Source organism: Capsicum annuum, chromosome 5 (assembly GCF_002878395.1).
Source record: "Capsicum annuum cultivar UCD-10X-F1 chromosome 5, UCD10Xv1.1, whole genome shotgun sequence".
Taxonomy (NCBI): domain Eukaryota; kingdom Viridiplantae; phylum Streptophyta; class Magnoliopsida; order Solanales; family Solanaceae; genus Capsicum; species Capsicum annuum.
The window spans coordinates 13,741,910-13,755,099 of record NC_061115.1 but is presented as its reverse complement, the minus strand read 5'-3'; the positions used below and the strand labels follow the sequence as shown (position 1 = coordinate 13,755,099).

General features: G+C 32.9%; 1 protein-coding gene across 1 annotated transcript; it reads right to left on the bottom strand.

Annotated features, from left to right (window-relative positions):
• Positions 1-4,748: 4,748 nt before the first annotated feature.
• LOC107853896 (DNA repair RAD52-like protein 2, chloroplastic) lies at positions 4,749-13,190 on the bottom strand. The gene is made up of 4 exons (XM_016698881.2): positions 12,321-13,190; positions 11,414-11,451; positions 8,745-8,836; positions 4,749-5,219 (listed from the first exon to the last, which is right to left on the bottom strand). The coding sequence occupies exons 1-4, from the start codon at positions 12,668-12,670 to the stop codon at positions 5,088-5,090; spliced, it is 612 nt and encodes a 203-aa protein (XP_016554367.1). The 5' UTR covers positions 12,671-13,190; the 3' UTR covers positions 4,749-5,087.

The following is a 13,190-nucleotide window of genomic DNA, read 5'->3' as shown; positions in this document are numbered from 1 at the left end:
ATTAATAATGATTAGCTCCAGATCATTGTTATTTAGTTGATTTTATGATAATATTATTTTTAATATTGACTAAGTGATTGGGTAATGGTTAGGTTTATATGGTTTTTCCACAAAAATATTAGTGTGGGTGCCACTCATGGCCATTTGGGTCGTGACACAAAATCATAATGAAGGTTGTTAGCATTATTTATCAAAACATTTCCCATCTTGCGTGCATTTGACAACTATGCTTAAAAAATAATTCAAATCTAACATTCGGATAAACAATGCTAGCATCTTTCATTATGTTTTTGTTACGATCATACATAACACATATTTTCACGTTCTTCAAATGCACATTTAAATTGCTCAATAAATTAAGTCCATGAATTATCATTTTTTGAGTCAATGACACCATATACGATTGGCAATATACTTTCTAAAATTAAAAAAACACATCTATTATGTCATCTTTTCATTTTAATTCAATCGACGGAATCAACAAATATAGATAAATATAGTTTTGAAATTAGATTGCTCGATTATATATTAAACGTATAATATCAAGTACCTACACCATCGAGAGTGCTTACCGAGAGAAATGTTTCTTTGTATACTCCTCCCAAATGCGTCCCATCTACTACAATTACTGGCCTGCAAAACTGAAATCCTCTCATTAATGATTTTAATGCTATGAACAACTACATAAACTTGTTATGTTCGAATTTATGCATTTTAACATGCGATTTGGGATAAACTGAATTAAGGATATATATGTATCTAGGCATTTGGTAGTAATCATTTGTCGATTTTTCCCTTAGCATTTCAACTACATGTTCTTTTGTCCTTCATGCTTTCTGATAATTAATGTTGATACCAAAAACTGATTTAATATCTTCAATTATGTCAGTTGGTGTGTGCATACTATTGTGATTGACTAATTTTGAAGCAGTAAAATCACTGACAAACGTATACCTTGAACATGTGTGAATGCTTTATCTTTCAAAAGACATGTATGAAAATTATGAAACAATCTTACTTTAAAGAATTCTGAACTCTTACTACACGTTGCCTTAAAATTCCAACTACATGTCTGAGAATAACATTTTAGGACATTGCTGCAAATAAATAAAGCCAACCTAAGTTAGATCAAAATAACTATATACACAGGTTCTCTAATTGAAGTAGCTACCACAATTATTTATGATATTCAAAATTATTTATACTATTCACTTCAACAATGATAGTATCTCATACATTTGTAACCATAACTAAAACAAATTACAATTTCAATTGCATTCCATCAAATTCGTTATGCATCTCATAATATTAAATTCAGAATAACATGTATCTCATTTAAATAATCTTGGGACACACAAAGATCATATTTAATGTAAGACTTGAGATACATAAAAATAAAAAAGATACATAACTTATAGGATGTTCCATTTTTAAAGCATTTTATCTCAAATACTATCAGCGTGTTAAGGTGCCAATGTAACACATTAGATAAATAATTACAATACATGAGATACATTGTATTTTCTAAGAATTTGAAGCATCAGATACATATCTTTGTTTATCGGATGTTTTGGCTTTAAAAGTGAAAGAACGAAAAAGGGCCTAAAATGTCCTTCAACTATGTAAAATGGTGTAAAAATGTCCTTCGTCTACCTATTGGCCGTAAAATGCCCTTTTCGTTTACCTATTGGACCTAAAATGCCTTCTCACTTATCTATTGGGTCTAAAATGTCCTTTTCATCTACCTATTAGGCCTATTTTGCCCTTTTACTTGAGCAATTTATATGAAAAGGCCATCCAGAAAATTTGATTACGTAAATAATAGTACATTTTCGATATTAAAAAAATAAAAGTTTTTTTCTTCATATATAGCCATTTTAAGAAATCAAAAAAGATAATTATAATTCTTAATTTAATGCAATAACTAATTATCAATTCACCTTAATTTAATAGATATATTTTCAATTTTCAAATTAAAAGTAGAAAATATAATCCTTTCTTTCAAATATTTTTCTCTCTTATATTCAAAATTCATATATTTTTAAATAAACTAAGTATTCCATTATTTGCTCGTGTATGTTTCATTTTATTTTCATGTATGTTAATCATCTAGTATTATTTCATTATTATATATTTTTATTTCTAATGTAATGGGGTAACCATAATTTTTTATGGATCAATATTTATGGAATAAAAATCATTATGTTAGAAGTACAGATATATCATATATTTTTGTTGTATAAATATAATTAATGTCAAAGTCAGATTATTATTATATTTTTTATATAATTTATGAGATAAATATTCATGGTATTTTTTGTATAATTTTTGCACTATTTGCACCATTTGATGTAATATCAAACACCATTTGATATTATATCAAATGGTACAAAAATTATATAAAAAATATAATAATAATAATCTGAATTTGATATTAATTATATTTATACAACAAAAATATATGATATATCTGTACTTCCAACATAATGATTTTTATTCCATAAATATTTATTCATAAAAAATTATGGTTAACCCATTACATTAGAATTAGAAATACACAATAATGAAATAATACCAGATGATTAACATACATGAAAATAAAATGAAATATACACGAGCAAATAATGAAATACTTAGTTTATTTAAAAATATTTGAATTTTGAATATAAGAGAGGAAAATATTTGAAAGCAATGATTATCTTTTCCACTTTTAATTTGAAGATTAAAAATATATCTCTTAAATTAAGGTGAATTGATAATTAGTTATTGCATTAAATTAAGAATTATAATTATCTTTTTTTATTTTTTAAAATGACTATATATGAAAAAAAAAATTATTTTTGTAATATCGAAAAAGTACTATTATTTATGTAATTAATTTTTATGGATGACATTTTAATATAATTTGCCTAAATAAAATGGCAAAATAAGCTCAATAGGTAGATGGGAAGAGTATTTTAGGCCCAATAGATAGGTGAGAGGGCATTTTAGGTTCAATATGTAGACGAAAAGGGCATTATGGGTCCAATAGGTAGACGAAGGACATTTTTGCACCATTTTACATAGTTGAAGGGCATTTCAGGCCATTTTCCGTTGAAAGAATAATCAATGACATACTTTGTCATCATAGAAAAAAGTGTTTTCTTGTCTTTGTGGATTTGACCTACCTTAATATCTGAATTCTTGCAATCTAAATTAATTTTTTTCACCTTAATATCGATCAAAGGCGAAGGCTCTGAAATATCACAATTAACAAGAGCTAATGATAAACTATCTGTATCAGTAGACTCTAAACCCCAGTTTCACCCTCAAACAACATCTCACTTTTATCTTTATCAATCGTTGTGATGCATAATAGATACACCCCAAAATCTAGGGCACTTTTCTCAACCTCGATATATAGCTTCACCCCCATATCATTACGAATCAATAATGGAGTTGAATTGCCCTCAATAATGTATCGAGCTTAAATTTTTTTCTACTTCCAATAATTTCAAGGTCTATTATAATGGCACAAATTAACTTTGCGTACGTTACATGTTCGCCTATTACAATACCATCACTCTTATATCCTTTATACTTGACATCAGTAATTCAAACACCGAAATGACGCAATAAAACCGATAAATTCATTGTGAATAGATGAAAATGAAAAAACACACACAAAAAAAAAAAGAGATAACCAGAAGAAGAATGATTCTGAGAGTCGTATATGAAGAATATTTTAAAAAAAGATGCATTAATAACGTAATGACGTCTTTTGGAGATATTTAAGTGTTAATTAGAAGATCTGCAGAGTAAATTACTTCTTAAATGTGTTAATTACCGTTACTTTTCATAATTATAACGAATTAGTTGTTTCTTAGCACATATCACCAATCATATATCTCTTTTACTTTTATGTATCTGGAAATCGTACAATTGAGATTTTACTAGATTTTGAAAGAAGTTGGAATAGAGTGTAATTATGGGTAAACTAGTCGGAATTTATATAAATTTTACTTAGATTTTTGTTATATATGTCTGAATGTTTAAAGTCAATTGATTAGATCTGAAATTTGATTTGTCAAAGCTTAACTTCAAACTATGGGACTGAAATTTGAAAACCTTCGCTCAAAAACCGAGGCCTACAATTTGAAAATTTGATCTAGGGAATAATATTGGGTGTCGTTTGGTGTTGGTAAAAATTATGGAGGTATTAGTTATGTGAATATTAGTAATTCGACCTTCTACTCTACATAAAATATTGCTTAACCTTTTCCTTTTTAGTTGTCACATTTCTTTACTCAAGAGTCAATTTAACTATTTTTAAAAAACTTAACTAAATTAGATTAAAATTCAATAATTTAAAATTATATTTTAAATACTCAAAACTATACGAAAGTAATATTAGTTACAATTTCTCATATCAATATGATGTAAAACTACCATATTGCTCAAAGTTTATATCGTTGGACTCTTAAAAAGAAACTATGACAACTAAAAAGGAACCGACAGAGTACATCAAGTCCCGAATAACTTCTACATGTTAAGCTACGCGAATTTCTAAGTTGCAAAGGGTTAATTTTATACATGAATAACTTATTTCCTTTTATATATATGTGTGTGTGAGAGAGAGACATCTTATTAACCAAAATGACGATCGAACCGTAAATGACTTCTTATTAGCTACCAAGCGACACTCAACTCAGTAATTGTAAAACAATCACCGTCATTGAATTTCAGCTGAAAGTGATCATTGAACGCTATTTCTGGAAATAATATGATTCCAATTACTGAGGCATTACAATCTAACAAGTACATACGATACAGTCCTGTAGAACAGGGGCAAAATAAGTAATACATAAAGCTACAGATGATATATGATATCTAATTCCACTTTTCCTATTTTTTATATTTTGAGGCCTCATTCGCCATGACCATAACTTAGTACTTTCACAGTGCATAACTAACAATCCTCATGAATAATATTTTTTACATCGTCCCGCAAAATAAATATTTCATCATTTTTGCTTGCTCTGTGGAGTACAAGGATCTTCAACAGCATTTTCAAAACTGTCCAGTTTGTAGTGTCTATTCGACTATTCTTAATGGTACAGATATAAGCCAAGCCCAAAACGAGCGCATGCTCTGCAAAATGCTATCTCCTCAGCAGCTGCAACCAGATCTGTGTTGTGGCCATTGCCTGGTGATACTGTTCCAGTTGATTCGCGGTGTGCCTAGAATAATTTATCGCGAGAATGTAAGTACACACACGAAAGAGAAAGGAACCACTCTGATTATGACGCCAACAGAAGTGCTTATTGGAACATAGATTACGTGCTAAACTGAACAGCATACAAATGAAAATTTCGCACACAAATCTAGAACAAAATACCATGGTCTCCCAATAACTTAGAAAGATCAATTATTGGTCAATAGATTTCTCAAACAACGAAAAGGAAATGAAAGATGAAACATAACTAATGGATCAACTAAGCCCTCTCGGGAACTTTCTTAAAGAGGAATTTCATGTGAATACCATGGAATAGGTTTGGATGGAGAGATATCCGAAATTGGCAGTCCTACAGGGCCAAAATAACTTAATTTTCTCCCATGCACTATTTGTGCCAATGGATTAGTCTGATCATGTGTATAGCTTGAAACTATTTAACCAAAACGGAGAGCTTCATCTTTTTTCTTTGTGGATGAATTCAAGAGCTTCATCTTCTACATATCTTTCAGACAAAACAAGAAACGAGAAAGTACTTCCCTCTTTGCATCAAAATGACTAACATGCTAGCATATACATATACAATTCATAGGAGATCCTTAGAAATTGATGAGTTATTCTCTATCCTGGTAGTTTTCCAACATCAATGGCACACGATGATTGAGCCAAATAAAGGCCACCTTTAGTGATGGTTGGAAGTGTCAGAGTCTTACCTAAAGAAGAAAGCACACAGGTCCCGCAACCTAAATGTTAGCTAAGACTAGTAGTGGACATTAAAACAGAATAGTGAACAGTTGCTTTAGTCTGCCTTTTCATGTGTGTTAAGTATCCCACATTGGAAAAGGGACAGGTAATTGGTCTCCTTATGTGGACTTGGGCAATCCTCCCCTCGTGAGCTAGCTTTTGAGGTTGAGTTAGGCCCAAGATCCATTCTTTACATGGTATCAAAGCCAGGTTCATCCCAAATCTTTGTTCACCGATGTTGGGGCCCCCATATTATATTGTCCACGCTCCAGTTAACGAGACCTGAGCGTGCGGGGGAGTGTTAAGTATCCCACATCGGAAAAGGGATGGGTAATTGGTCTCCCTAAGTGGACTTGGGCAATCCTCCCCTCATGAGATAACTTTTGAGGTTGAGTTAGGCCCAAGATCCATTCTTTACAATGTGGGACTTCGAATCTAATTATGCAATCTTGTCATGCTCAAGATCATAACCTCTTCCATCCGTCTCCCCTTTCCTTTGTCTTCTTCCACAAATGCTTCTTACATAAGCCAAATAGATCACACCTAGGCACAAAGACATTAGCTACCAAATACAGATGTCAAATCAACAAAGCGTTCACCTAAAACCTCCCCATTTTTCCTATTTATAAACGAGAAATCCTGAGGACGAAGTGGCTCACCGTTCAATACTTGGTCAATAATGGACCCCTACCTCTCTACTTAAATAACAGGTTTTTGTCTTATGGAAGGGTTCGAACCAGTGACGTACACCTAACCCACATATCATGCTCTTACCCCTAGATCAAAGCCCGATGGCACCTAAAACCTCCAATTTTGAAGAAGATGAGTCAATCAACAGACTCAGATGAAAGTCTTTCATTAATATATCAAAGTTCTTGCAATGACCCACGATAGAATAGCTGTCAAATTTCCAATTCTGAACAAGTCTAAGACTAGCCACAGAAACCAGCCAGTCAACCATCCGTTTAGCAAATTAATTACCCTGTCCGCGCAAGCTCACTTTCTCAAACCTGAAAGGTGTCACATCCCACAATATACAAACAAGGCATACTTGCTGAAACATATGCATTTTGGTAGAGTTTGTAGACCTACTCCTATTACATGATAAAACTCCAAAACCAGCTAGGTAACAGAAACCCTATAAATCCCACTACTGGCCAAAGATGACCAAGAGTATAACTAAGGGACGGAAAGAAATAAGCTTTACCTTTTCCAAGAAAATTACAAAGAATCACAAACTTAGATGCTAGAAAATCTGCAAATCTGAGAAATAAGAATAGTCTTGCTGTAGTTAAGAAGAAACGGCTTTCAAAAATTTGGACCAACTGTTAATTTGCTATTCAACAAGTGCTAATAGACTCGCATCAGAAGTATAAAATGAAATTTTAGACTTTGGTTACAGCAATATTCTTCATATGTCGGAGAAGATTATCATAACTATTACTATTTTAATGATGGTGATGTCTAGACCAGCTTGCGCATACCTCGACAAATGTCAGAGAAGATAATTGGTTTGTGTTCACAATCAAAAGATCCCAAACTTCTGGGTGTAGAAGAGAAAAAGAGGAGCAGGGTTTTATTATATATATTTGATAACTAGTGGAGCCTGATAATTACTAACTTTGCTAAGTTTAGAGCAGCTATTGTGCTAGCCAATTAGCAAGCAGGATCAAGGAGGCAGATGCTCTTCAAACCAAAAATGAAGACGGGATGAGCAACAAGCTGAAGTCAGAGCATTAGATGTGGCAGAGAATGAGTATAGCCATGCCCAAACGAGGACGGTGGTAAGGCAGTTCTGGAAACCTTTATCTGCCCAGTAAAAGTCTATAATTTTGGATGGATCTTAACTCTTTACTCTATACATAGTGCACAAAAGGGTTTGCAATTAAATGAATCACAGAGGGCCAAGGAAACCATTAAAGCTTCAAAGACAGGAAAGAAACTCTTGACAAACAACACCAAGAAAAGAAGATGGCAAAGAGAGACCAACTGAGCTAAAAAGCTGAGCTCAAGTTTCTTCCTTCAAATTCTTTTCATGTATTGTATTTGGTATAGAGACATCTTTTTTATTTCTGTTTGGTTTGTTAAATGCTAGTATGGAGAACCCCTTTTATGACAGGGATAGATGGATTTGGAACTTATGATTTCAGATCTTTTAGTAAGTTCCAAATATTTTAGGGATTTTTATTGTTTAGCAAAGTGAGATCTGGAAAAAAGAGCTATCTGTAAAGTGTAGGTGAAGTCAATCCCAGTGTTTGGTTTATCATAGGAACCTTTCAAGATGCCCATGCTTATACTTCATTTTTATTTAGCTTTGAGCTAGATCTAATACATCTCAACTCCCTTTGTTTAATTATATTCTAGCTAGTTTCACAAATCCTCATGGGAACAATTTTGTACTTCAGTTCTTTTTAGCAGACTTATGTTTTCAATTTTCTTGTGCCCAAAAAGTTATACCACATCAATTGACAATCAAAATGAATTGCACTAAAGGAAAAGCAAAGAATGGGCATTTCGGGTAGGAACAACAAAATCAAACAAGCCATATTGGCTGCACAATGATTTCCTTCTATATAAAAAGAAAGACTTGTAACCAATTCTTGATCAAGTCTCCTTGGCCGTTGCTGGTTATAATCAAACATAGAAGCATATTCAATAATGGTAAAGGGAGAAGTGCAAGGGGGGAAGCAAGAAAAGAAAAAGATTTTTTTTTTACGGCAACGTTGTATATTTCTTCAACTGATAGAAAATAAAAAGATTAGGAACTTAATTGGAAGAATGATCATACCTCTCCATCTGATCCGCGTATAGTGACACGATAAACAACTGTCACACTTCCATTATCTGAGAAAATGACATCTCGTACTTCCCCACACCAACCTATTACAAGAAATTTAATCATCACATATGCTCAGAACATCAAAATCAGTTTCCCAATGTATACACCAGTTGCCAGATATGCCACATTAAGGTTATTTGTACAAATTTTTCTAGTCATTTCCAGCCAAACTCAGAAACAATAAAAGCCAACTATAAAACAGATCAACCATTATGTTGAAGCTTCCAACACATGTTAAACAAAAAATGGAAATGCCTCAGAGAAGTTAAGCATCAGCACAGAAAAGTGAAAACATAAAGAGAAATAGAGAAAAACTGTTGCAGCAAAAGGATTGAAGGTAGAAATATAGGGCCGATCAGATAGATGAAGCATGACATTTCCAATTGGAAGAAGAAAAACTAATTCATATTTGGATATCAAGCGGGCTCTACAAACTTTAGCACCAACAACAAACATAAGGACATCAAGCTAACACACATATCTCTTTAGGTAGAACGTAGCCAGCACGTGATTTCTTCCCGTCTGCCCTAACCTTGGTAGATAGAGTTACCTGGTGTGGGAGGTGGCAGTTATCCCGTGGAATTAGTCGAAATGTGAACTAGTTGGCCCGGACATCACAGTTATTAGAAAAATAGAGGAATTTTAAGGATGTCTACGGACAACACAGAATATGAGAAATGCAAAACAGTGAGGAGCAAGCAGACTTGAAAAGGTTAAAGGGAACAAGAGGATGGAAGGAGAAGAAGAAAGGAAAGAAGAATCACTGAAAAATTCTGAAATATCATTGATTCATCTGAACTAAGACACAAAGGAAACAAATGTTTTTTGCTGGGAATACTGCTGAGGAATAAAATGTGTTTGACAACTTTAGGCGTTTCCAATGAAAAAATTGGTGGGTAAGAAATTCAAGACTGCTTCCTGTCCACTGATTATCCCATATTTCCCAATTCATCTAGAAGTAAAACTAAGCGATGTCAAGTGTGAAATTTCTGTAGATGCTAATTTAGCTACAGTCAAAACTAGCATTAAATATGAATGAATGATATATCTCCTATCTTTCCAAAGTCCAAGCACATGCACCCCAGAGATCTAATTAGCTTGACCTCAATATTAGACTTTAAAAGTGAAATCAATTGCCACATTTCTGTATCGAAATTGTGAAATGCATTAAAGATCAGAAGATACAAGATAGGTTCAGTTATCCAAAATTTGTTTTGACACTGCAGAAACTTAAACTATTAAAAATGAATGACGATCACATCGTTATCAGAAGTGCAAACCAAGACATAACAAAATGATCTTTGAGCTTTATTATTAATTAAAACCTGTGTTTTTATTTTATAAGTTAACTGACATTACCTTCTTTTGTTTTTGATGAAGTAATCCAAAAAAAAAAAAGAAAAAAAAAACATTTCCTGCGGCATACAATCAACAGTTAACAAAAACTCTTGACAAGACCAGCTTTTCAGAGGAAGAAACTCTCTTAGGATTTAAAGAGGAAGTTCAAGGGGGAGAACATTTAAGGCCCCAACCCTTATTATGCCTAAACCTTGGGAAAATGGAAGGAATCATCCCACACTGTGGGAAAGGAACACGAAACTAAAGAATGAACCTTAAAAACTGAATATTTCGTTGAGTAGAACAGCTAAAAATGTAAAAGCTTTGGAAGCTAAGCCTATTGCAGGTTTGAAGATGTAAAATAAATTAGTTTTACTTTACTTTTTAATTTTCTTTTTATGGAGGATACAGAAAGAAATATTCCCACTTTTGGGGAATATAAGTGGGAATATACTGGGTATGTTGTTGTTGAATGGAGGATACAGCAAACAATAACTTCTGAAGAAGTTAAGTAACTGAAAATCCTGGACACAATCTTTCAACATAAAAGAACTAAAGAAGAGGTCTCTATGGTTGAGAAGTGAATTTCTTCAAACGTTCCAATTCAAGTTCTAAATGCTGCCATTCAGAAGAAGAGTCACCATGAACATATGCACCAGAACAACATCTAAGACATGTCATAAATCCTTTCTCTACTGTGGTTTTCTTCTAATTTGTCTCGTCTGTTCTAAGCTCAATGAATTCCTACTTCTGGTCATGACCGCCATCCTCAGAATTACTCAACTCCTTTCAAAAGAAACCATTATTTGCAAATCGCGGACAAATAAAAATTGAGGCTTTTTCACCTAATTTCATGTCAAAACATTTTCATTAATTTTGGCAAAAGAAAATAATGCAATCTCATCTGCATGATCAAATTACATACGTTTTCGATCCTATTTCACTAATGATGATACAACAACATATACACAGCGACAGTGTAATCCCACAAGTGGGGTCTAGGGAGGGTAGGATATAACTTGTAAGCATATCTTGCCCCTACCTTTGCATGGTAGAGAGATTGTTTTCAACAGAACCTTGGCTCGACAGAAAAGAAAAGACTTTGAAGCATGGTAGCAAGAAAATATGGAAGCAAAACCTCAAGATACTAATCAAATGATGCAATAGATAATAATAAGCATAGAAGAAAAAGAAACAAAGTGCTACAACACTCATTAAGTTATACATATAATACAACAACAACATAATGATAGAAGAATTAAACAAAAAAATTGTCGCACCTGGAGCATAGAAGCTCAACATCCGGTTAGCATGGTACCTATATGAATAACAATGTCATCATTATCATATCAACAGCAGAAATAGTGGCAGAGCACCAACCACTACCACTGATTTTAACTAAATACTCCTTCACACTGATAGAACTTATGTGAATTCTTCCTTTTATATTTTTTACCATATTCAGAGAGTATATAAAGTATACAAAACGTCCTCTAAATTATAAATTCTTAAACTAAACAATGAAGTGTCAAAAACACACCCAAGTATCCCAATTTTTCGAGTTTCACACTTAAACTATCATGTGTGCCAGTTTCCTACATGAATTATCACAAATTATTTATTAAAAAAAAAAAAAAAACAGTTCAACTATCGGTTGTTCACTTTTCCTACCTGAAATATCACCATCGTCTAGGTAGGAAAAGTGAACACCCAAAGTATCCCCATTTTTTGAGTTTCGTACCTGAACTATCAGGTGTGCCATTTTACTACCTGAATTATCCCCAACTATTTATCAAAATACACCTACTATCCGTTGTTTCATAAATGAAATATCACAGTCATTAACTTATGAAAAGCAAACCATTGATGATTGAAGTTTATTTTGATAAATAGTTAGTGATAGCTCACATAATAAACTAGTAAACACCTGATCGGTCACTTGTAAACTCAAATGTATGAATAGTTAACAATTGATATTTGACTTGTGTTTTTAATAAATAGTCCGTCATAGTTCAGCTAGAAAACTCGCACATCTAATAATTCAGGTATAAAAGTCAAAAAAATCGAGATACTTTAGTGCGGTTTTAACCATTAACACTAAACAAAAATACTTTTTCAAAATAATTTTCACAAAAATCACCATAAAAACTCAAAAACGAAAAATTAAACAGAGAGAAAACAAATTACCAGGTGATAAAGGTAGAATGATCATGACCGTTCTCCGGTTTAATAATATTATCCGGAATTCTCTTATTCAAGTCACGTAAGATCTCCGCCAACGGCCGAGTAATACACGATGACGCCGACTTATCTAACGGAACAACATAGTTAGTATTCGACGATGAAGCAGCATTCTTACCGACGCCGCCGTCACCGGTGCTAGCTTTGACTTGTAGTTTGAATGATGATGATCTAGTAGTAGTAATAGGAGAAAAAGTGTTAACGGAGAAATGAAATTGCGCCGCCGTACACCGCCGCGGAGTTGGTAGGTAGGTGTTCGCCGGCGGGAAAGAGGATTTTGTGCAATGAGTAAGCATTTTTATTTTTTTTTTTGGAGAAAAAAAGGAAGTAAACGTGGGTTCAATGTTAAGAGTGAGTTGACGGGGGTTTAGGGGAATTGTATTTAAGGTCGTGTTTGGGTGCTGTGTTGAAGTTTAAGTGAAGTAATTCACGAGGCGGAGTTGAAAGTGAATATGATACATAAGTCATTTCAAAATAGTTGAAAGTTTCGAGAGCAAAAAATTTGTTAAAAATAAATTTTTCAAAATTTATGATCAAACAGATCTTTGAAGATAAACTTTTAAAATTTATCATAATTTAAGAAAATTGAGGGGCTGACGATTATTTTACGTGTTGTATTGGAGCGAAGAGATGAAATAGAGGCTCTTATCTGGTATCTTTTGTAACATAGGTCGGCAAAAAAATATATTAAAAGAGATGATTTGATAAGATATGTCGTACATGCAGTTTACCAAAGATATGATCTTGAACAAGAGAATATGGAGGTTGATGACTACAGCGTACAAGGCTAGTAGATAGTTGAGTGTTGTTGAGCTA